This window comes from Rattus norvegicus, chromosome 3 (genome assembly GCF_021556685.1).
Source record: "Rattus norvegicus strain SHRSP/BbbUtx chromosome 3, alternate assembly SHRSP_T2T, whole genome shotgun sequence".
Lineage (NCBI taxonomy): Eukaryota > Metazoa > Chordata > Mammalia > Rodentia > Muridae > Rattus > Rattus norvegicus.
The window spans coordinates 88,003,177-88,028,720 of record NC_141536.1 but is presented as its reverse complement, the minus strand read 5'-3'; the positions used below and the strand labels follow the sequence as shown (position 1 = coordinate 88,028,720).

The 25,544-nt window shown below is 40.2% G+C and overlaps 1 protein-coding gene across 2 annotated transcripts in view; it reads left to right on the top strand.

The window, feature by feature from the left end:
* Positions 1 to 25,544, top strand: part of Trim44 (tripartite motif-containing 44) — a 135,586-nt gene that overhangs the window by 45,213 nt on the left and 64,829 nt on the right. Inside the window, 2 exon segments of one of the 2 annotated variants that reach the window (NM_001013203.2) lie at positions 9,587 to 9,826; positions 12,791 to 12,810. In NM_001013203.2, coding sequence (NP_001013221.1) covers positions 9,587 to 9,826; positions 12,791 to 12,810 — 260 coding nt within the window. 2 annotated transcript variants of the gene reach the window in all.

The window sequence follows — 25,544 nt, the reverse complement described above, 5'->3', positions numbered from 1 at the left end:
TAAATAGGGCTGCTATGAACATAGTAGTGCATGTGTCTTTGTTATATGTTGGGGCATCTTTTGGGTATATGCCCAAGAGAGGTATAGCTGGATCCTCAGGCAGTTCAATGTCCAATTTTCTGAGGAACCTCCAGACTGATTTCCAGAATAGTTTTACCAGTCTGCAATCCCACCAACAATGGAGGAATGTTCCTCTTTCTCCACATCCTCTCCAGCATCTGCTGTCACCTGAGTTTTTGATCTTAGCCATTCTCACTGGTGTGAGGTGGAATCTCAGGGTTGTTTTGTTTGCATTTCCCTTATTGTCACGCCAACCTGTACAGTTCCCCCTTTTTGTTTAATTAATCAAGCAGGCAAAGGCACCGCTGAGCATGGCGACCCCCCCCCCCCCTGTCTTAGGATCATCCCCTCATTAAACCCATCATAGGACACCTCGTCGCCCACAAGGTTCCAATCCTTAGGTAGAAGGGAAGTTGCCCGTCGCTGGGCAAGGTCATTCACATATGCTCAGGGGCGAGGTGCAACTAGGTTTTCTGAATGACCATAAGCCAGGCTTGAGAGGACTGTCCTGCTTTAATGGCTGTAAATGTCTGTACCACCATAGCCATGTGCCGCCTCTGAACAAACCTCATTCTACAGAGACACTACAGGCTCACTAGGGAGACGAGCAGCAAGAATCCAGCTAGGGCTCCCATACCCACCCACTGCCTCAGATGATTCATAGCAGCAGCAATCCAAGATGACAATTCCGTAGCCAGTCTAGCATCTGCACATGTGGAATTCACAGTCACAATGGCTACACGTAGCTGATCCATTAAGAAATCGAATTCTCCAGTCCAATTACCTAAAAAATAACTTGACAACTGTTTAGACAAATTAGAGGAGTGGGCTTAAAGGTCATGATGTATCGGCATGAGTCTCGGGAACACCGATAGTATCCCACTCTGGGGCTCCGTTTTGACCAGCATTTGGGTCACACCGAAAAGTGTCAGCAACAGCAGGATCTTCATTCTTGTTGCACCTCCTGGTCAATCTTTCAGGGACCCACAACGGATCTTGCCGGTCCTGAGGAAACACACAAACAGACCCTCTTGCCCACGCCAACACAGGGTCTGGCCCATGCCATAAGCCAGTGAGCACATCTTTCCACTTCACATAACCTTTCAATGTGCCCGCCCAACACTGATGTCAGTCAGCGGCAGAAAGGCCATCATCATTCAAAATTAAAAAATTAAGAGTAAAAAGGGCTAAGGATATCTGTTCCTTAGGAGTTCTGCCTTGGCCTATTCCCCCTTTTTGTTTAATTAAGCATTCCTTCAAGGTACGATGTGCTCGCTCAACAATACCTTGACCTTGGGGATTATAAGGCAGACCATGGCTCAACTGCACATCCATCTGTTTACAAAAGGATTTGAAAGATTGGGCAGTGTATGCTGGGCCATTATCAGTTTTTAAGTGTTGAGGCTTTTCCCCAAGCAGCTCAGGCTTCTAGGCAGTGTCCAATAACATTGTGTGCCTTTTCCCCACTCATAGGGGTAGCATGAATGACACCTGAGCAGGTATCCACAGAAACATGAATGTATTTTAGAGTCCCAAATCCAGATATGTGAGTTACATCCATTTGCCAAATCTTTAGAGGCAGTAAGCCCCTGGGATTAACCCCCACACTAGGGGGATGATGGAAAGTGATACACTGTTGGCATCCTAAAACTATCTGTCGAGCATCTGCTTGAGACAGATGAAACTTCTGCTGTAAGGTTTTGGTAGGCACATGAAATTGTTGATGAAACTGTCGGGCTTGATCCAATGATGAGCTTAAGAAGATAAACTCCATTCGGGTACATCTATCCACAACATCATTTTCCTCACTTAGAGGACCAGGCAAACCTGTATGAGCTCTAATACGTTGGACAAAAAACTCGTGACCTCTTTTCCAGATCAATTCCTGAAGTTCCCTCAGCAGCTGGCATACCGTGCTGCTAATTTTAATAGGGCCAGCCACTTCTAATATCTTAACTGCATTAACAACATATGATGAATCAGAGAGCAAATTAAAGGCAAAAGAACAATTTTTAAACACTTCCAGCACAATTTTGAGTTCAGTTATTTGTGGAGAGCGGGTTGATATTGACACAAAATTGGCTCTTGATGGTCAACCATATAGGCTCCACAGCCATTTTTGGATCCATCTGTAAAAATGTTTGGGGCCCCCTGTATGGGAACACTGGAGGTAACCTTAGGAAAAATCACGGGATGTTCCTTAAAGAAGGATAGCAAAGGGTGTTTTGGATAATGACTATCTCTCCATGGAATCCACAGCGTAATATAGCCCAATCATCCACAGTGCCACATAAGATCTTCATCTGCTGACCTGTATAGGGCACTATGATCGAGGTTGGGGAAACAGCAAAATATTGTATGCACTGTTGAATCCCATTCAGGGCTAACCGTGCAACTGCTGTAGGATAATACTCTACTGATCTAGCTGGAGAAGCTCTGGGATAAACCCAAAGCAGAGGGCCATCTTGCCACAATAATCCTGTGTGCTGCATGTAGGTGACTAGAATGCATAGCACAATGTCTGCACCCTCCTTCCATCGATTAACATTGCGCCTTGTAATCCTTTTTCAACCTTCTTTAAAGCTTCCCTTGCTTCATCAGTCAATTGTCTAGGAGAATCCAAGGCCGAATTCCCAGCCAAAATATTATACAATGGTTTTAATTCATAGTTTGGTAATTTTAAATAACATCTGACCCAGTTAATATCTCCCAATAATTTTTGAAAATCATTGAGTCTTAAGGTTATCTTTCCTCAATTCAACCTTTTGGGGGATAATGATATAAGGGCTTACTTTTGTTCCTAAATAATTTACAAGATTGCCCTTTTGTACCTTTTCAGGGGCAATAATCAATCCTTTACCTTCTAATCTCCCGCCGCCAAATCGGCAGCAGCCTGTTCATTGGCATATTCAATTAGAAAAGCTCTCCAATCTACATACTGTCCTGGGCTGAGGTATGCTCGCGCCAGGTTGGTCCAATCATTAGGAGTCATGCAAAATATGTGCAGAGCCTCTATCTGAGCTGTGGTAAATGAGGCCGTAATGCCATATGTCCTGACTGATTCCGCCAGGGACTTGATCACCTTAAAGTCTAAAGGCTCAGGATACCTTTGTTGATTAGCATCCACATAAACAGGATAGGCCAGCTGTGAGGACTGCCTTCCACACTTCTGGGCAGAATGTACTACCCGAAACTCTACTTCCTCCCTCTACAACATTGCAGGGAGGAGGAGCCGAGGGGAACCGCCCAGGAGGTTCCTCCACCATTTTAGGCTTTTTCCTTTTCTTCTTCTGTCTATTCCTTAGAGACTGTTTCCGTATTTGATCTATCAACTCTTGTAACTCTTCTTCTGAATCTGTTTCGTCTGTTTCCTCCTCTGTATCTGTCTTTTCTGAGTCTGTCTCCTTTGTGCTTCCCTGCTTTTCTGACCTCTCCTCTTGAAGCATTTCTAGGGCATCTCTATAGCTGCCTGACAACAGTTCTGATCCTCAAGGCAGCTACGCACTAAGCACCATACTGTAAGGACCCCAGGTCTTAGAGTCACCTGTTCCCAGGCAAAATCAAGGTCTTTCCCTAACTTGTCCCAGCTCGCCACCGTGAGATTACCAGAGGCTGCGAACCAGGGTGCAATGGCATCGCATTCACTCAAAAATCTCTCTATGGTGCTTCTTTTTATTTTTAGTTTCTTTCGCTCAAACAGCTCTTGAAGAGCCAGAAAAATTGGACGAGACTGTGAGGTCCCCATGACAAAAACTTTCTTTGCTGCTATGGCTAAATTCACCACGCGTCTTGCTACTTTCGGTTCGCTGCTACCGCGAACTATACTTTCAGTTCGCTGCTCCTGAATAAATTTTTCAGGTTGTCTACCTCTGTCAAATCTGATCAGTATGACTCTGTGAGGTTTCCAGAGCCTAATCACACCTTTTAAAAGCACTAAGACAAAATCTTTCTCCCAGAATACTGTGTTCCTTAGTCTGAAACCGGAAAAGCTTGTATCTTGTACACTCTCCCAGAGTAATAATATAACCATAAAACTCAAAGTCACACCCATCATAATATCTGCTTGTTCCTGGAGCAAATAGACCCTTTGATACAGCAGCAAAATTCCTGCTTTTAACTGACTATTAATATTACCCTGAACATCTAAAGCTTCTGCAACACCTGCGGATAGATTACTTACAGCTGCGGATAAATTACTTACAGCTGCCACAGTCTGTACTACGGAGGTAAGGGATATGGCCGCAGCAATGGCTGCGGCAGCAGAAACTGCTATTAACAATAACAATGGCTTTAGTAATGCAGAAAACTCTCCAGATTTCCAGGTGTAAGCTACGTCCCTCTTAACTTGTCCCAAAACCGGGAACCTTATAGTCTCAATCCGAGAGCTTTGCGACTTGTCCCAAAACCGGGAACCTTATTGTCTCAATCCGAGAACTTAACCCTCGTCCCAAAACCTGGGAACTTTATTGTCTCCTTTTGGTTCGCTGCTACCACGAACTTTACTTTTGGTTTGCTGCTACCACGAACTTTACTTGCTCACTACCCTGAGACTTTATAGCCGCTATTTCCTGCGGTCCTTACGGTCCCACCTTACCTTGGGAACTCTCCAGCGCTGCCCTGACTGCAAGAAGTTCTGATCTCAGAGAGAGTTGAGTCCCTTTACGGTGGCTTCGAGGAGTTCCCCATACGGGCCACCACTTGCCGCGCCCAACCTCGACCAGCAAGGAAGACACGACCACAGGAGATCTTCTTCAAGCAGTTTTACTCAGGAATCTTGGTACAATCTTCTGACCTCTATCTCTTCTTACTCTCTCTCCCCGGGGGAACACCCTGCACCACACTTAAATAGCTAGCTCTGGCCAGTCCTAGCAAGCCACGTGGGTCATGTAGATAGGCTGTCACTATGCGGAAGCTAGCAGGCCAGGCAGACATAGTCAAATAAGGACTTGTTTACTGCAAGGAGCGCTCACCGATGGAAGGGTGGAAGGCGGAAACCAGCGCCATCTTTGAGGCGCGGCATGTCGCAGCTCTCTACACCTTATGACTTAAGATGTTGAACATTTCTTTAGGTGTTTTTCAGCCATTCGGCATTCCTCAGCTGTGAATTCTTTGTTGAGCTCTGAACCCCATTTTTTAATAGGGTTATTTGTCTCCCTGCGGTCTAACTTCTTGAGTTCTTTGTATACTTTGGATATAAGGCCTCTATCTGTTGTAGGATTGGTAAAGATCTTTTCCCAATCTGTTGGTTGCCATTTTGTCCTAACCACAGTGTCCTTTGCCTTACAGACGCTTTGTAGTTTTGAGATCCCATTTGTCGATTCTTGACCTTAGAGCATAAGCCATTGGTGTTTTGTTGAGGAAATTTTCTCCAGGGCCCATGTGTTCGAGGTTCTTCTCCACTTTTTCTTCTGTTAGTTTGAGTGTATCTGGTTTGATGTGGAGGTCCTTGATCCACTTGGACTTAAGCTTTGTACAGGGTGATAAGCATGGATCGATCTGCATTCTTCTACATGTTGACCTCCAGTTGAACCAGCACCATTTGCTGAAAATGCTATCTTTTTTCCATTGGATGGTTTTGGCTCCTTTGTTAAAAATCAAGTGACCATAGGTGTGTGGGTTCATTTCTGGGTCTTCAGTTCTATTCCATTGGTCTATCTCTCTGTCTCTGTACCAATACCATGCAGTTTTTATCACTATTGCTCTGTAATACTGCTTGAGTTCAGGGATAGTGATTCCCCCTGAAGTCCTTTTATTGTTGAGGATAGTTTTAGCTATCCTGGGTTTTTTGTTATTCCAGATGAATTTGCAAATTTTTCTGTCTAACTTTGTGAAGAATTGGGTTGGAATTTTGATGGGGATTGCATTGAATCTGGAGATCACTTTTGGCAAAATGGTCATTTTTACTATATTAATCCTGCCAATCCATGAGCATGGGAGATCTTTCCATTCAGTTTCTTTGTTCAGAGGCTTGAAGTTCTTATACAGATCTTTCACTTGCTTGGTTAAAGTCACACCAAGGTACTTTATGTTATTTGGGACTATTATGAAGGGTGTCGTTTCCCTAATTTCTTTCTCGGCTTGGTTCTCTTTTGTGTAGAGGAAGGCTACTGATTTATTTGAGTTAATTTTATACCCAGCCACTTTGCTGAAGGTGTTTTTCAGGTTTAGTAGTTCTCTGGTGGAACTTTTGGGATTGCTTAAATATACTATCATGTCATCTGCAAAAAGTGATATTTTGATTTCTTCCTTTCCAATCTGTATCCCTTTGATCTCCTTTTGTTGTCTGATTGCTGTGACTAGGACTTCAAGAACTATATAGAATAAGTAGGGAGAGAGTGTGCAGCCTTGTCTAGTCCCTGATTTTAGTGGGATTGCTTCAAGTTTCTCTCCATTTAGTTTAATAATAGCTTCTGGTTTGCTGCATGTGGCTTTTACTATGTTTAGGTATGGGCCTTGAATTCCTATTCTTTCCAGGACTTTTATCTTGAGGGGATGTTGAATTTTGTCAAATGCTTTCTCAGCATCTAATGAAATGATCATGTGGCTTTTATCTTTCAGTTTGTTTATATAGTGGATTACACTGATGGTTTTTCGTATATTAAACCATCCCTGCATCCCTGGAATGAAGCCTACTTGATAATTTTGGACGATTGTTTTGATGTGCTCTTGGATTCAGATTTGATTGTGTTTTCCTGTAATTATTTCAGGGATTTTTGCATTTCCTCTCTGTAGGCTTGTGCTTGTTCATTTGTGATTTCCTGCATTTCTCTAAGGGAATTCTTTATGTCTTTCTTGAAGTCCTCCACCATCATGATCAAATGTGATTTTAAATCTAGATCTTGCTTTTCTGGTGTGTTTGGATATTCCGTGTTTGCTTTGGTGGGAGAATTGGGCTCCGATGATGCCATGTAGTCTTGGTTTCTGTTGCTTGGGTTCCTGCGCTTGCCTCTTGCCATCACGTTGTCTCTGGTGTTACCTTGTTCTGCTATTTCTGACAGTGGTTAGACCATGCTGTAGGCGTGTGTGTCAGGAGTGCTGTAGACCTGTTCTCCTGTTCTCTTTCAGCCAGTTATGGGAATAGAGTGTTCTGCTTTCAGGCGTGTAGTCCTTCCTGTCTAGTGGTCTTTAGGTGTTCCTGTGGGCGTGTGCCCTTAGTCCACCAAGTAGGTCACCTTGAGCAGTAAAGTTGGTCTTACCTCTGGTCTTGGACCTGGAGTTGCTCCTCAGAGCTGGGTTTCAGCTCTCTGAAGGGTCTGCCCCACCTTCGCTCGGGACCCTGTGCACAGGGGGCCTACGTGGCGGTAGGCATTTTCCTCTAGAGTCAGAAATGTGAGCAGAGTATTCTCCTCTGGCTTCCCAGGCGTGTCTGCCCCTCTGATGGTCTAACTCTCCCTCCCACAGGATTTGGGTGCAGGGAGCTGTTTGACCGGGTCCCTTCAGATCCGGGCAGTGTTTGGACCACAGCATTTAGTGTCCTTATCTTCCTGTTCCAGAAGCCCTATCCAGTTTCCTCTTGGACCAGGGATGAGGGCAAGGGTGGGCAGTACTGGCAGTCTCTCCTGCCTTGCAGTCTCGGCGGTGAGCTCTCTCTCCCATGGGGTTTGGAAGCAGGGAGCTGTGGGCTGTTCTTCATCTTTCAAATTTAAAATTTCATGAGTATATAATGTGCAAACTTGTATATGTGCATATTTGCATGTATGTAGATGTGTGTATGCAAATGGAGGTCCAATGTTGACATGAGAATTCTTTTTCAGTCTTCTTCTCCTTTATTCATTAAGGCAAGGTCTCTCAATTGAATTCAGAGCTTGCAGATACAGTTATATTCTGATCCCGCCTTCTAACCTTTATGATTACAGATGGGCTGCTATGCTATTTTTACTGAACCTGGAGCTCATTCTTTCTCTTAGAGTGGACACTGAGCTCCAGGATCTGTCTGTCTGCCCTGTTCCATCTGCTCTTGTACCAGCACTGGGGTTGCCATTACACACCACTGCACCCATTTTTTTTTTTTTTTATTTGAGTGCTGGAGATAACAATCCAGGCCCTTGAGCTTACACAGCAAACATTCTACCAAATTAACCATCTCCTATGCCCTCTTCCCTGTTCTTATCTCAAGCATGCATAATATGAATAGTTATTTCAAAACACCCTGATACTGGGGATGTAGCTTAGTAGCAGAGCATTTACCCTGCATGTGTGACGCTCTTAGTTTGATCCTCAGCACCACAAAAAAAGCAAAGCAAAACCAAGAAAATACAGTTTTTAAAATAACATACTTGCAATATATAGTAACTGTCAAGATTTGGAGTATTTAAAAGTTCTTATTTCCATAGGTTTTTAATACAGCTTCAGCTATAGTTGTATGTGTATATTTGGTGTGTAGTTGTAATAAAATAAGACAATAACATTTTTGCTTACTATGTTGAAAAATGTGAAACTATAATATTAACCAGTATTGATAAGGTTATTGTGAAATGCTTCCTTTCACACATTGTTTTATAATTGCTACATCATTTGCAGAAAGTAGTTTAACAGCATCACTCAATAATATATATATATATATATATATATATAAAATGGTTTTATGACTTATAAGATCTCTGTAGACAGTAATGAAAATATTAATAGTAATTCCTTCGATATTCATTTTGTGTTGTCTGTAATAGTAAAAATATAAAAATTATACATTATCTTATGAGTGTAATAAATGGGATATATCTTTATGTCCTGCAAGTGGTAAAAAGTAATACAAAAATATGAAGATACTGTCTGTAGTCACTTTTAAGTGGAAAAGCAAGATACAGAACCATATGTTTATTGTAATTCATTTATAGAAACATTACCCAGTTAATATATGTGTGAGAACTATATAGAAAAATAGACTACTTACAGAACTGGTAGTTTGTTCATATGAGTTTTTTGTTTCTCCTGTTTTACTTTTCAAGACAGTCTTATTGTACTGAGGAACATGGACTCAAACCCCCTTGATCCTCCTAGCTCTGCCTCTTGGGTGTTGACATTTCAGGCATATACAGCTATTCCTGGTTCTTCCTCCTCCTCTTGTTTGGTTGGTTGTTTTAAAACAGCCATCTATAGCCCAGCTATCTTGGAACTCTTTAGTAGCTTTTGCTGGCTTTGAACTCTTGGCATTCCTCTGTCTAAACCTCTCGCATGCTGGGATTACAGGTGTGAAACGCCATATCTGGCTAGAAATTGCACTTTTTATTTTATGTATTCATCTATTATAATTTTAAAGTAGTTATATGTTACTGGTAAATCAATAAAACTCAAAGGGAAAAAAATAGGATAAGGAATTAGTTCCTGAACAATAAAGATGGTGATTTATAAAGGAGATTTATAAAGGGTGTTGGAGAAGTATTATTGAACACATACTTCTAAGACTTCAAAATGAGATAGCAACCATAGTTTAGCTTGTATTTTGTACAGAGCTGCCTAATATTATTAAAAAACTCTACCTTTTCATTTCTTCATTATGTTCAATTTACACTTCTTGTCTCTTCTACAGGTAACTCGAGACCAAATGAAAGTATTTATACAGCAAGAATTTAAGAAAGTTCAGAAAGTGATTGCTGATGAGGAGCAGAAGGCTCTTCATTTAGTGGACATCCAAGAAGCAATGGCCACGGCTCATGTGACTGAGATATTGGCGGACATCCAATCTCACATGGATAGGTTGATGACTCAGATGGCCCAGGCCAAGGAACAACTTGATACCTCTAATGAATCAGCTGAGCCAAAGGCAGAGGTAAATGAAAATGCTGGTCATCTGTAGCAGGAGAATTATGAGGAACATGACTGCCATATTTGTTAACTTTGAAAATGGCCGTTTATGATCTCTAAACATAAATGAACTGAAAACTTGGGGAGGATTTCAACTGAAGTGGAGGTATTGGCTACCAAGGTCTATTCCTGGCACCTGGGCCTGGCAAAATATTGTCCAACATAAATTAAAGGAATGTAGTCAATGAGGCAGATACTAGTCACAGTTAGAGAAGAGAGCAAGCGACTGACACGTTCCCATCTCAAATGATGAGAGTCCTTTGAGAGATGAAAACAGGGCTGAATTAGAATGAACAGGGAGTAAAGCCTAAAAGAGTCCAGAGTGAAAAACTGTGGATTGAACTTTGCAACTAGCAAAGGAGTACTTCCCATTGGGTGTTATGGATCCATCTGTTTAAATTGAGGGCTTATTTGCTGGATTAATTTTCTGTATTTTTTAATGATTAATTAGTTATATTGACTAATTTTACAATATTAAACTAACCTTGCATTCTTAGGATTGACTTCTTATCCAGTTCTGATGTATTATCTGGGTTCAGTTTGTTAATTTAAGAGGTTTTATACCTTTCCATGAGGTATATTGATCTATAATTTTTATGTCTATGTTTTTGTCAGTGTTTGATATTAGTTTTACATTTGCTTCATAATTCAAACAAAGTATTCCCTTCTTTGTTTTCTGAGCTGCTCTATCAAACTTAAATATTAAGAATATTTTATCTAGTTTTTTTTGTTATTCAGAATAATATGCTTAAGAAATAATGGAAGTCATTCCTGGGTGTCTTCTTGCAATCTGACCTTCACTTCTGTGCTCCAGTGTTCAGTGATTGCCAGTGACATGTGTAGCTAACATTCTTGCTATCTTTTATTGTACTTTTAGAATATGGACCAAAGACTGTGTGTTTGTGTGTGTGTGTGTGTGTGTGTGTGTGTGTGTGTGTGTGTGTGTGTGTGTGTGTAAGGGAAAGGGATGCAGTGAGGGAGGGAGAGAGCGGAGGAGAGGAGCTATGAGAGATGTGATCCAAATTAAAAAAAAGGCTGATATGCTTTATCAAGCATTTGTATCTGTAATTCATGAACATTTTCATATTATGCCTAGTGGATATGTCTTGTTTTTGTTTTGTTTTGTTTTGTTTTGAGATAGGGTCTTGTGAAACCCTGATTGGCTCCAAACTTGCCATGGGGCTGAGAATGACCTCTGATTTTCCTGACTTTATATCCCAAGTGCTGAGACTGCAGACATGTGCCACCTTGCTCAATGTATGTAGTGCATAGGCTGGAATCCAGAGCCTGGTGCATGTTAGACACACTATCAGCTGAGTATATCCCCAACCCGTCTGTCAGTTTTTGAAAGGAGTTTTCTGAGTTGAGGGAAGATAATGATACAAAAAGTTGTTTCTTTTGAGAAATTTTTAAAAATAAAATGTACATAGCTTAAACATTTATTTTAACTTTAAAATTCTACTAGTTTTGAGTTTGAATACAGGTGTTTTTAGAAAAATACAAGTTCGCTAATTCAAGTTGAAAGTCATATTCTCAATATGACCTACATCCATTACCACTTTAAATGCCCAGTTAGGACTAGGACATGGCTCAAAGGAAGTGTTACATATAGTATGTAAAGCTGTGGGTTTGCTTCCCAGCACCCTAAGAATGCAGCAATAAACTTCTTGGCTAAAATGTTGGTAATGGTGGAGATACGATTTAAAGCAAGTTAAGTGTAGTCTCTTAGATGTTGTCGTAATCTGTTTGTAGTATTTTGCATGTTCCACCTATAATCAAATTCGTTACCAATTTTTACCATGTATAGTCAATGTTATGAAGCATTTAAGTTCTCAAGAACCAATTCTTGGGGACAACAGTTGTTTTTCTTACATTCATTTTTGTTGTTTAACTTGTCATAATGGCTACAGGTTTTTTAAGCAGGTTTAGGATTAAACTTGAATTTAGGTTAACCTTATTTCCACTAATGGAATAGAAAAGGTCAATTGTGCAGTGTGCCACCCACGGGCACTCACAATGTTTAAAGGAGGGATTGGGGAGTATTGCTTAATATTAGTCACTTCTAATGTTTGTAACCAGAATTAACTTATAGTGGCAATAGAAACTAACTTTAAATCCTGCTCTATCTTTGCCTGAACTCCTGTGTAATTACTTACTATGTACTTGTGTACCTTAGATATGGTGGCACATACTCAGAACTTTCAGAACTTCAACCAGAATGTTTCCTGAGTGCCAGTTCAGAAGTCTTCCCATCTTAATATGCTGTATAGTAGAACATTGTATTCCTATTTCAAGAAAAAGTGCTAGACCATGACAGAAATGAGCTTTTGAAGAAAACAGTTTGTTGCTTTTGAAGCTGGTTAGCTTTGCCCAAGACCTACTGCTATTTCAGGATCTCAGTTTGCTCAGAATACTGCCAGACATAGAAATGAAAACAAAACAAAACAAAACAAAACAAAAGGCTATGATTTAGACCTCCTAGGGCTGTGTGTTCACAATCCATGCTTCAAGGGCAAATTATCATTTCATTTCTGCTGGGCAGTGTGAACATAGGGATATAATAGTCTTCATCTTACCCTTTAGACCAGTTGTTCTCAACTTGTGGGTTGTGACCCTTCTGGGAGGTCAACCGACCCTTTCCCAGGGATTCCCTATCGGATATTACATTACAACTCATAACAGTAGCAAGATTACAGTCATGAAGTAGGAACAAAAATAACTTTATGGTTGGGGGTTATCATTACATGAACTGAATTAGAGGGTCACAGCATTAGGAAGGTTGAGAACCATTGCCTTAGATGTCTTCTTCTTTGTTTTTGTTAAATAGACAACCTTGCTTTTGGTTTGGCATGAAGAGAGAAATTAGAGAAATCTAGACCAGTTTTTTACCAACAATGAATTCTAATACTGTTTCTTCTTTGTTTTTCAGGGTGATGAGGAAGGACCCAGGTAAGATTATGTTATGGCTGCTTGTCTGTTCTTAGATGTGGAATGACACTGTGGCATTCTAATGGCCCCTGAGATATTGACAAGAAAGGATAGCATAGAAAAGGGATATCTGTCTTAATTCAGGGCTTTGAGGCTTTTATTTGTACAGCTCCTATCTCCTTCCCCATCTGTGTCATTCTCTGCCTGTAAACTTCAGATAAAGATAGACTTGAAAGTATGTAAGTGACAAAGACTCTGCTTTGTTCTTTAGCACATTCAGAATACCTTGTTAAGAAGAGCAGACTCTACATTTGAATGGGAATTAGACTACTGGCTGGACCTACTAAACTTACGGTGTTCTTTTTTGGATAAAAATTGACTTTTGTGGATGTGCACTAGACTATATTATTTCTGTTACAATGAATGTCACAATGAATACTAGGTAATAGGTATAAAAATTGTTTAAATGGGGAAAGGCTTTTGTACTTTTCTATATCAATAGTTGGAAGAAATTTAATAGGATATTTTTTACTGCCTCAGCCTTATGGTAAACTTGAACTTTCCTCTTCATCTGCTTGAGTAGTGAGAAAAGACTACAGGAAATGCTGGAGCTGTGCCATCAAGCAAACTATAATGTCCAGACAGCCCCCATCTGTCATGGAGACTAAAGGACTTATGACAGGGAGATATTAGAAAGGATGTCTGGGTCTCTGCTATTCAAACTTTAATTTAACCACATACTGCCCTTTCTAATGGGTTTTAAGAAGAACCTCACTAAATATAAAACATTTTTCTTTATGTGGAGTTAAGACTATATCCCTTGGTGAGCCACCTTTTTTTTTTCTTGTTTGTTTGTTTGTTTGTTTCTGGGTTTGAAGGTTTAATTTTTTTTTTAATTTGGAGTCATTTTAATATGCATTGAATATATTTACCAATTCTCAACATACGCATTTTAATACATACTTAAATATTAATAAGTTTTCAAATTACAAGTCATTGTCAACAGAATTTTGCTTGCTACTTCTCTAAGATACCTGCTATAAATGATCTCTAGGGGAGGAACTAAAAAGATGCAAAGCGAGGTGTAGAGGAAACATGGTGAGCCACCTTCTTAATCCCAGTTGAACAGAGACAGAGTTCCTCAGATCTCAGTGCAGAATTCACTAATATAGTTCAATTCCTTCTTAAAAGAATCTTAAATACACTGTCCAAGATTGCCAATAGAGCCAGTATTTGACTCTGGTTTTATTTCTGACCAACAAATGCCATTCTTTTTTTCCCTCATGTCTCAGGTTTCTGCGCCCCCCCCCCCCCCCCCCCCCCGCGCGCTTTTGCTGTGATGAACTATATGATGAACTATATATACCCTGGCAAAGATAATTTAAGAGAGAGAGGGGTTGTTTTTGCTCACAGCCAAGGTACAGTCCATTATGGTGGGAAAGTCCAGGCAACAGGAACTTGAAGCAGCAGGTCACATTGCATTTAAAGAGAGGAAAAGAACACTGTAGGCTTGTGCTCACCCTAGTTTTTCCTTTATCTATACAGTGTCTAAGATCCCACCTACGGAATGGTGCTACTCACAGTGGAAAGCTTTCCCCTCTCAGTTAAACTAATAAAGATGACTCGCTACAGCCATGTCCAGGCCAATCTAACCGAGATGGTCTTTCCCAAGTACACATGGATAGAGGTTTATCTACTAAAGTGATTTTAGATCCTGTCAAATCGACAGGTAAAACTAATTACCTCATCTTGAATGATCCCCTTTAAATGTATTGTTTGAGAATTTCATATATTAATATGTGTCTTGATAAATCTATCTCTTGTTCCCTCCCCTTTAATCCTTTCCATATCCCCACAATCATTTTTACTTCCCAACTCCATGTATTTCTTTTTAAACCCTTTAGTGCTGCCAGTATGTCATGGGTGTAGGACCATCCACTGGAACAGGGGCAACCTATGGAAGGTTATATCCTTGAAAATTGACATATTTCTTCCCCTAGCAGCTGTCAGTTGCCAATAGGTCCTCACCTAGGACTGGGACATTGTGAACCTCTACCTCATCCATTCTGGCGTTAGGACTGGCTTGATTTTGTTTAAGCCTTGTGCGTTCAATCAGAGCCACTGAGTTCATGTGTGTAGTGGCCTGTTATATCCTGAAAACACTGTTTTACTGTAGCTCTCCTCTAACTGTGGCTCTTAACAATCTTTCCACCCTCTTCTCTAGTGATCTCCTGGGGAGTATTTGTGGAGGAAGGGTATGATATGGGTGTCCTGTTAAGGGCTGAACAGACTTTAGTATCTTGTTCTCTGCATATTGATCAGATGTGAGTCTCTGTATTAATCACCACTTACTACAAAAAGAAGCTTCTCTGATAGGGCTTGAAAATGTACCAATTTTTGGGTATAAAGATACATATTTAGGGAATAATTTAAAATGATGTCCGTTAAGCAGAATAATAGTAGGTTCTCCCCTCGGGCTCATGACCCTACCCAGCTTTGGATTCTTGATCCAGATAGTACTGGGCATGAATTCTATCTTATGGATTGGACCTTAAATCTAACCAGAAAAGTTGTCAGTTACTCTCATAGCATTAGTCCCATTTTCCCCCATGGACATATCTTGCAAGATGTACACCTGAGTTAGATTATTGACACCTCCCTCCCCGCTCCTGAGCCTGCATGGTACTTTCTATTATTTTCGAAGCTAGCCAGTAGAGATGAAACTTTTAGGTTAGTTAGTACCAGATCAATTTCTCCATGTCTACTGACTCAAATATGTGGTGTCTTAAACAATAGTGTCTTACCATCAACTTCTGGGGGCTAAGCAAGAGCAATGGCAATAACCTATAATGTTGTGGGAGAGTCTGTGGGACCTACTGATGAATAGAAAGTAACCCATACTGGCACAGTTGAACCCCTTTCTTAAGATGTTCCAAATGATATCCTTAATGTGCATCTTTTGATACTTCCTTCTTTTGATAACTGTGTTCCTGAGCTTCCACTTCAGAACTACAGGGAAATAACCAGCTCTGGTCAGTTGTGGTTCAAACCAGCAGCATCATGCTTTAAACCTATATGGCTCCAGAGAATCACTTCAGATTCAACCTTCTAAATGTTTTCAGGAATAAGTCTATTCTATATTATGGTTTCTTTCCTTCCTAAATCCTTCTCATCTTTTTACAGTATTTGTAGGAACTGAAGAGATGTCTCAGCAGTTAAGAGACATAACTATTCCCAAGTACCAAGTCATAACCATCTGTTGTAATTCTAGTTCCTGGGGCTCTAATGCCCTCTTTCTGACTCATATGGGATACACATAAACTCATGCAAACACTTAACATAAAAATGTGTGTGTGACCCTGCTTTGTGTCAGGCATGTACTACACAGTGTTACCCACATAATGGTAACTAAGGCAAACATGACACATTTAGAGTCTAGACAGAGGTAAGGATACAAAGCATCATTATGGAGGGAATAATGAAAAGGGAAGTCAGGCTGCTTGAGGAAAGGGTTAAACCATTGTCTGTTCCACAAAAACCAAGAAAGGAAAGCAAGAGGGTGTTTGGAGAAAGGGAGGGAAGGAGGGAGGAAAGGAGAAAGAAAGAATGATAGAGGAAGCCTAACAGAAAAGGTTATATATAGACAGGGGTCTGAAGATGGGAAAGCACACAAAGGTTGAGTGTGGCGTTGTTGTTGTAGGTAAGGGAATTTCTTGTATAAAAGCACTAGATCAGAGAAAGTGGAAGATAAAGAAGCATTGTGGTAATTTTGGTCTTAAAAGCCTTCTTAGAGTATTTGCACTATCCTGGAATCAGTGGAAAGCCATTAAAGAATTTGAAACGACAGTCCTATAATCCCAGCAGTCAGGAAGTAGAGGCAGAAGGATTAAGGTTTTAAAGTCAGCCTTGTTAGCCTATGCTATATGAGACACTTCTTAAAAAAGCAAAACAGCAATTTAAACAAAAAATTGACCTGAGCAGGTTTGCGTTTTTTGTATCTGCTGTCTTCAGAGTAGAAAACTTAACTCGAGGCAATCATAAGAAGCCTAGGTAAATTGATTAAGCTAGATGGTTTTTGTTTTGTGTTCTTGGACAAAATACACGAGGGTGACTACTATATAAAGAAATTGATTCCCTTGCAGTTTTGAAGGCTCATGGTACCACTATCTGATTAGCTCTTGTGAAGACCTCATTGTGCATGACATCATGGTAGCTTGAATATGTCCAGAAGAAAGCCTCACAAAAGGGGAGGTTTCAGACTCCCATTTAAAAAAAAAACAAACTAATCCAATTCCATAGACCTAAATTAATTTCTTCCCAGGGTGGTAGCCCAGTCACATTCCACTAATCCTCACTCTTTAAAGGTTATATTACTTCTTACAAACTTTTCAAGGATACATCATGTCTAAGCTATAGCACAAGACTAGTAATGACAGGATCCTGAATCAGTGTTTGCTCTAATTATTAACCAAGTTTTCACCATTTTGCACAAGCATTTGATTTGGACACCAGATTCTCCACAGCACTTTGCCCCTTTATTCTCCAGCTCCTTGAAATCAAGGACAGTCACAGCTATAAACCTTCTTTCTGCCAAAGAGAGTTCAAGCAAGACCATGCTAAAAGACAAGAGCTTAGCAGAAGTATGGGAAGGCTCCGTGGCTTAGTACATGGAACTTCTATCTGACAGCTCGATTACACTGAACACTCTCATTTTGTTATAGTCACATTCCAAGGTAACATTGACTAGAAAAGTATGAGGATGCTGGCAGGGCAGTGTGTGAGACTAGCTTTCAGGTTTACCTGGAGATAGATACCTTAATGTCGTTTGACAAGGCATAGAGATGTCAGCTGCCTACCTCAAGCCAGGCTGCTGTGGACGTCAGCAGGATTCTCTTGGACCACGACTTGACAAAATCATTTTCAATATTATGTACACTTAAGAGCATGTTCTAAATTGGCAAAAAAGAGGGGAGAGGATTCATATTTTCTTCTTAACCTTTAAATCCATGCTTATTGGTTCCATTCCGCTTATTTGTGTTGAACACCATTTGGCTCAGTCTATTCCAGCTACCACTTCAGGGCAGATTGCCTTTGATCTAAAATTCTTCTCACTTATGATAAACACTTTACCATTTCAACAAGCCAAAGAGAATTTTGTTCCAAAGTTTTCTGTGTTGCTGAGAGATTAAGTGAGGGTTTGGTGTGTAAAGGAAATGTACTTCTCCCTGCATAAAGAATAGCTAGGATACTAGATCCCATATTCAGTTGTCCTCTACTGTGGAAGGAAAAACAGAAATCCTATATCCTGTGGAATAGACTTTCCTTCCTGTCCACCAGCTGGAGTCTCCTTGTTCTTAGGTTTGGCTTTCTGGGCTGTTAGATAAGAGTTAGCCAGATATTGTGCTATCGTTTATGCCTGTTCCTCATCAAGTTTTGCTCTGTAGTTTTCTATCAAATTAACAACAATAGTAATTGTACCTACTCTGTACTAAAGACTTATGTCCAAAGTGCTTTCTGTACATTTTCCTTTAACCTCATGCAAGACCTATGATGTAGTTATCCCATTTGTCAAATGAGGACTTACCAATAAATTTATACAGACATCACAGGCTAGTTAGTAGTAAGTAGGAGAACTAAGAAATGAGTCTGATCTGTTTTCAGGGCACATTTGAACTATCTGCAGGAGGCAAGTTTGTAACCCTGTGTGAAAGCCAAGAGAATTCTCACAGTCCTCAGACGCTCACCTTGGTCTACTCCCTCCAACCTGCATTGTGACTCACCGACATGTAATTGCTGTGGCCTATTTTCTGAAAGGGATTTCTCCTTAGCTACTGTGCTTATCCAGGGCCATCTATTTAATCTTCACACCATATCTCCTAAGCACCAACACCAAGAGGCTTCTCTAGGGAGCCAAGCAAGCCTTTGTTTGACATCATTGGATAGTTGCTTATTACTTGCTATATAGTAACTACCCCTTAAATCATGATATACAGTCATGGCTGGCAAGGATCCTCAGTGGGTATGGTAAAGCAAAAGTTTTACCATGTAGAATGTGAATATTAACTACTGTGGAGTCATCTTGTAAGACCGTCTCTTTGAAACCCAGAATGATTATTTCTTCTTCAAGCAAAAAAGCAATTTACACTTTCTGCAGCAATTTTCTGTCTTCTCTGTACTATTATGGGAGATCTGTGTTCACTGCCTCACAGATTGGCTCCTTCTCTACCCCTGTCGAAGCCTGCTGAGAGGTAATATGTGCTTGAGGAGAGGGGGTGGCAGTATGATCTGCTGGTGTGAAAGCAATTGTTTTGTGGGAGGCAATGAGAGAGAGAGAGAGAGAGAGAGAGAGAGAGAGAGAGAGAGAGAGAGAGAGAGAGAGAGAGAGAGAAAGACCGACCCTTAAACTCTCGTGCTTGGAGAAAAAGGAGCAAGATCAGGATTAAATTTTGATTTGCTTTTGGGTTTTTTTTATTTTTTTTTCCTCTTTAAACTAAGAGAAAAATGGCTTTTTAATAATATCAACTATACAGGGAACTTCTATAGAATTTTCATCTTCAAAGTTGTCTGTTATTCAAACATAAAGCGCCTGTTGAGATGATTGTGAATGTGACCCATGCTGCTTGTGTGATCAAACAGGAAGCATGTTTGGAAGGAAATAAGAACAAAGGGCATTGACCTACTTCTCTTCTCTTTTGTGCCTGCAACCAATGGTGTGACCTTGGACAAGTCATTTAACCTTGTGTACTGTTATTTTTGTCTACTGCACCTTTGCCAAGTTAGGAGGTTTGTGTTAGTTGTTGTTTCATTGCTGCAACAAAATACATGCGATAGTTTGGGACCCTATGTGAAAACCTAGAGAATTCACACACAGTCCTCAGAGGATCACGTTAGTCTATTTCCTCTAATATATATATATATATATGAAAATTACGTTTTCCTCATGCATAGTTTCAGACACTTTAACCTATGATCGTTGGCTGTCTAGTCCTTGGACCTGTGATGAAACAGTACATCATGGAAAGTAGTAGATGGTGGTGGTGGCTAGGAGTTAAAATACAAGAGCCAGACTTTCAAGGCATAACTCAGGTAGTTCTTCATTAGGTCTCACACACTGCTACCCAGCACTGCAGAATTGGTAACCAAACCTCTAGCACATAGTCTTTGGGATATTTATTAATTTTACTTGGTGTGTTTTAATTAGTATTTTTTAAATTTTAAATCACAGTTTTGTTTTTTAGTAGCCACATTGTTAAGGAAGAGGGGGCCATGGCCTTAGGGATAGGAGGACAAAGATGTGTGTTCTTGCATTTACAAAGGTCTCAAAGTCTAGCTAAATAGACAATTTTATTATCCTATTCAATTGCAATAAGATAATTATCATTAAGATATTTAAAGAAACATTAATGAAGTACCAAGTATGTAGATATATTTTAAATATTTAGATATATTAAACCACTTATTGCTCACAGTAGCCCTAATTTGTATTTATGTTTATATATTTTCATTTTTCATCAAAGATGAAAAAATTAGTCATAGAGAAGTTTCACATTTATGTGATTTATGAGATCATGGAGTTTTTAAAAAAAAAGGGCAGTCTCCAAGCTCAAGTAGTTTGATTCCAGAGTATAAGCTGCACTGTTGCATGGTAATAATCCTATAAGTAAAATCTATTGCGTGTAGAGTACTGCACTGCTAACTCAAAGAATTCTTCTGGATCCTGACAGATGGGTGAAGCTAGGCATTTTCTGAGGGAAAGAGTAAGAAAGTCATCCAGACAGAAAACCCAACAAATATAAAGGTTTAGAGGTATGAGGATACATGTGCCGATGGGAACTAGACTCTAGAAGATAAGTAGACTTCAGCTTTTAAAGTGACTAGGATGCCGCATTGACACATCAAAGGTTTAGACATTTCCTGTTACACATTACTTCTTTTTTTTATTGAATATTTTTTATTTACATTTCAAATGTTATCCCCTTTCCTGGTTTCCCTTCAGTAAACCCCTATCCCATCTTCCGTCCCCTTCTATGAGGGTGCTCCCCTATACTGGGGAGTTGAGCCTTGGCAGGTCCAAGGGCTTCTCCTCCCATTGGTGTCCAACAAGGCCATCCTCTGCTACACGTACAGCCAGAGTAATGGGTCTATCCATGTGTATTCTTTGGATAGTGGTTTATCCCCTGGGAGATATGGTTGGTTGTTATTGTTGTTCGTAAGGGGTTACAAACCCCTTCAGCTCCTTCAATCCTTTCTCTAACTCCTCCAGTGGGGACCCCATTCTCAGTTCAGTGGTTGGCTGCAAGAAATTTCCTCTATATTTGTCAAGCTCTGGCTGAGCCTCTCCGGACACAGCTATATCGGGATACTGTCAGCATGCACTTCTTGACATCAGCAATATTGTCTGGGTTTGGTGGCTGTATGTATATAGGTTGGATCTCCAGGTGGGGCAGGCTCTGAATGGCCATTCCTTCAGTCTCTGCTCCAAACTTTGTCTCCATATCCCCTCCTATGAGTATTTTTGTTCCCCCTTTTAAGGAGGACTGAAGCATCCGCACTTTGGTCTTCCTTATTCATGAGCTTCATGGGTATATGCCCAGGAGTGGTATAGCTGGGTCTTCAGGTAGTACTATGTCCAATTTTCTGAGGAACCTCCAGACTGATTTCCAGAGTAGTTGTATCAGCTTGCAATCCCACCAACAAAAGAGGAGTGTTCCTCTTTCTCCACATCCTTACCAGCATCCATTGTCGCCTGAGTTTTTGATCTTAGCCATTTTCACTGGTGTGAGGTAGAATCTCAGGGTTGTTTTGATTTGTATTTCCCTGATGACTAAGGATGTTGAACATTTCTTAGGTATTTCTCAGCCATTCAATATTTCTCAGCTGAGAGTTTGTTTACCTCTGTACCCCATTTTTTTGATAGAATTATTTAATTCTCTGGAGTCTAACTTCTTGAATTCTTTGTATATTTTGAATATTTGCCCTCTATCAGATGTAGGATTAGTAAAGATCTTTTTCCAATCTGTTGGTTGCTGTTTTATCCTAATGACAGTGTCCTTTGCCTTAAAGAAACTTTGAAATTTTATGAAGTCCCATTTGTCAATTCTTGATCTTAAAGCATAAGTCATTGGTCTTTAAGGGATTTTTGTGTTTCCTCTTTAAGGGCTTCTACTTGTTTACCTGTGTTGTCCTATATTTCTTTAAAGGAGTTATTTATGTCCTTCTTAAACTCCTCTATCATCATCATGGGATGTGATTTTAAATCCAAACCTTGCTTTTCTGTGTGTTTGGATATCCAGTATTTGCTTTGGTGAGAGAACTGGGTTCTGATGATGCCAAGTAGTCTTGGTTTCTGTTGCTTAGATTCCTGCACTTGCCTCTTGCCATCTGGTTGTTGCTAGTGTTAGCTAGTCTTGCCATCTCTGACAGGGGCTTGACCCTCCTGTAAACCTGTGTATCAGCACTCCTGGAGACTGGCTTTCTCCGAGCAGGATCTGGTACAGAGAGCTGTGTCACACGGTCAGCTCCGGGTGCAGGTGGAAACCCGAAGGATGCTGTGCCAGACTGCTCCTGGGTTCCTCTATCCTGAGGGCTCCAGGCAGGTCCCTCAGAGCAAAACTAGTGGCTTTACCTCTGTTCTCAGGTGTGTCAGAGCTCCTGGTGACTGGCTTTCAGCTCTGGGTACAACAGAGACCAGAAGGATCCTGTCTCTGACTGCTCCTAGGTTCTTGTGTCCAGCAGGCTCAGGCCGGTTCCTCTTGGGCCAGGAATGTGAGCAGAAGTGGTGGTCTCCAGAGCTCTCAGGATTATCTGCACTTCCGAGAATCTAGCTCTTTCCCTCCTGGAATTTGGGTACCTTCACAGTACTTCTTGAAGCCAAGATTTTCTATTATTCCTCTAATCACATCTCATAGTTTGTTATACATTCCTCTAATCACATCTCATAGTTTGTTATACACCATAAATTGTTAGTTTGTTTTTAATGCCTCTGTTTCTCCATCAATCTGACACCTGGGCCAGTGAGATGGCTCAGCTACTAAAAAGGCTTGCTGCCAAGCATCATGACCTGAATTTGATTCTGGAGACTCATGTGATAAATGTAGAGAACCAACTGTCCTATGACCTCCACATGCATGCTCTGGATACATACATACATACATACATACATACACACACACACACACATACATACATACATATACACACACACATACACAAAGTTCACATGTAATTTTAAAAATCTGACATATTATATTTAACAAACACCATGAAGCACAGAAACCATTCTTCTTTTTAGTTTTTACATGCAAAAATATGAAATGAGGTAAAATATTTGAAGGGCTTTATTTAATTTTCATTCTATTTATATTCCTATGTTTACAGTTCTACCTTCCTCTAATTTAAAATAAAGTCTAGAAAATATTTACCTAATTCCTTTCAAATAAATGAAGAAAGGCAATCTTAAATGTACCAACATTTTTCAAATGGAGGACATAGACGTTTTACTTAAAAACTAGTCAAAGAGATTGGTGAGAACTGATGCTGTGTTGGTGTTCAATTAAAACTGAGGCTAAGGATTCTGGCTGTGGCCCTACTCTCTTCTTTCTTGTTTGTCTTCCTAACCATTATGTCCTGGTTCTTAGCAGAATATGTTTTAGGAAGTCAAAACTCTATTCTTTTTAAAAGAATAACTATTCTTGATAGCCTTTCTATCACACACACACACATGTGGGTAGTCACAGAAAAATCGTTTATTGAGTCTGTTTTATTTTCAAGAAACCTGCCTTTAAGTCTCAAGTTCTTTTCCTTCTTTCTTCCCAGTGAGAGACAGGCAAACAGTAACAACATATTTTTCTACCTTCTAATACCCTCTTTCCTCCCTTCCTTTCTTTCTTTCCCCCCTTTTTTTTTCCTTTTACTTTCTATTTTTGGTAGTTGTGGGGAATGGAAACTTTCAGGAGACATCCTTACAACATGCTGGGAACACATACTAATAGGTTTTGTTTTGGTTTTCTTTTCTTTTTTCCTTTTTTTTTTTTAAGGTGGTGAAAGGTTTAGATTCACTAAGTAGAAGTTGACTTAACATTAGAACTGCAAGGAAATGATTTCAAATCTTTAAGAAAAGACAAAACTTATATATGTATATGATGTGTATATGTACACGTAGAGTGTGGTATCTCAAGTGGGGGGTGTTTTGTTTTGTTCTTACCATGGACCAAGATGCACTTGTTTAGACAGCCTAATCATGAGTAGTTAGAGGTTCACGAAAGAAAAACTTTGTCTGTATGCTGGTGTCTCAGGGAAGAAAAGTTCCTTTTTATGTAAATGCCTCCCTCCCTTAAGTCCTCAATACCACTACAAGTTCTCTGTAGGTTGAAGTGTGCTTGTAAAATGAAAAGATTTTGTTTCCTTGGTGATACATGTCTCCTTATACTCTGATTCCATCAATTCTATTTAAAGGAAAGTGAGACAGAGCATGAAAAACACAGCACAGAGAGGGAGGAGCTGAGAGAACTTCAAGGGTGCCAGGCAGGGAAAGCATCGTTTCTCAGTATTTCTCTGTTCTGGCTTTAGATGCATCTTGATCTAGATGTTGCGGCACAGTGTATTTTATCTGTCCAGAGGTACTGTCACTCAAACAAGTATAAAGTGACCAAGTTGGCAGCTTTGTCCTATCTTAAGAGATGTCCAGGATTGGTAGCTAACCAGCAACAGCAGTGAGAGTTACGATACCGCGAACACTGAATGGGAGCTAAACCAGTGTAATCTCAGAGCTTTAAAATAACTGTTGGAGTCCTAGTTATGCTCTCCACCCTTATGTATATGATAAAATTGATACTATAAGAAGTTGAGTGATTCACCTATGGTCATACAGTAAGCAAACAATTTCACTAGGATTTAGAACCCAGATACAGCAGTCTTAAAGTTCTCTGTGTTCAGCCTTTATATTGCAGTTCCTTTGTCAGGAGACAGACCATTTAGATCTTGCAATTTACTCACGAGAAATAAGTAAAGCTGATGGGTAAGATTATAACAGTCAACAGGGATTCAGCCTTTTACCACCATTTTTCTTTTCTTTGTCAAATACAAACAAACAGTTTGGAAAAATAAGTTGAGACTAGGCTTGCCAAGAAAGAATCTGAGGTTGAATAAGCAGGAACTTCAGTCCCCAGACAGGTAAACATTAGTTTACTCCCTGGCTTTTGTGGAGCCAGCAACTGCCATTGCCTCTTCTCAAAGAGCCACTGTTCACCCAGTGGCAGGTGCAGGCCAACTGTTACCATGACAACTACAGGAGAAGCAAGCAGTTTAATTCCAGAACTGATAATTAACTGGGGGTGGGGGAGTGGGAGTGATGAAGAAATTGGGGGGATAATTGTTGTCAGAGAGAAAACTTCGCAATTACTGGCAAGCTGCATATATGCAAAGGCCAGGCACAGATGCTTCAACCCAACATTCCCTTAACATTCAGCATTCATCCCCTCTGCTTGGGAATTTTGATATATAAGAATTAATGGTCAAGTTCCTATAGACATTTGAGTCTCCTTCAGGAACATGAGTAAAGAAGAATGTTATGTAGGCAGAGAAAACAAACTCAGGAGGGCATGTGAATGAGTACCTCAGAGACATCACCTGGCCAGAAGCAATTCAGAAATACTGTTAAAACTCAGAAGAATGAGAGCCACAAAGCATGTTCCTTAGGAATTTCTACCTCTGCAGTTGGAAGGAGAAATGGTTTTTTATAAAGTAGAAAGACTTGT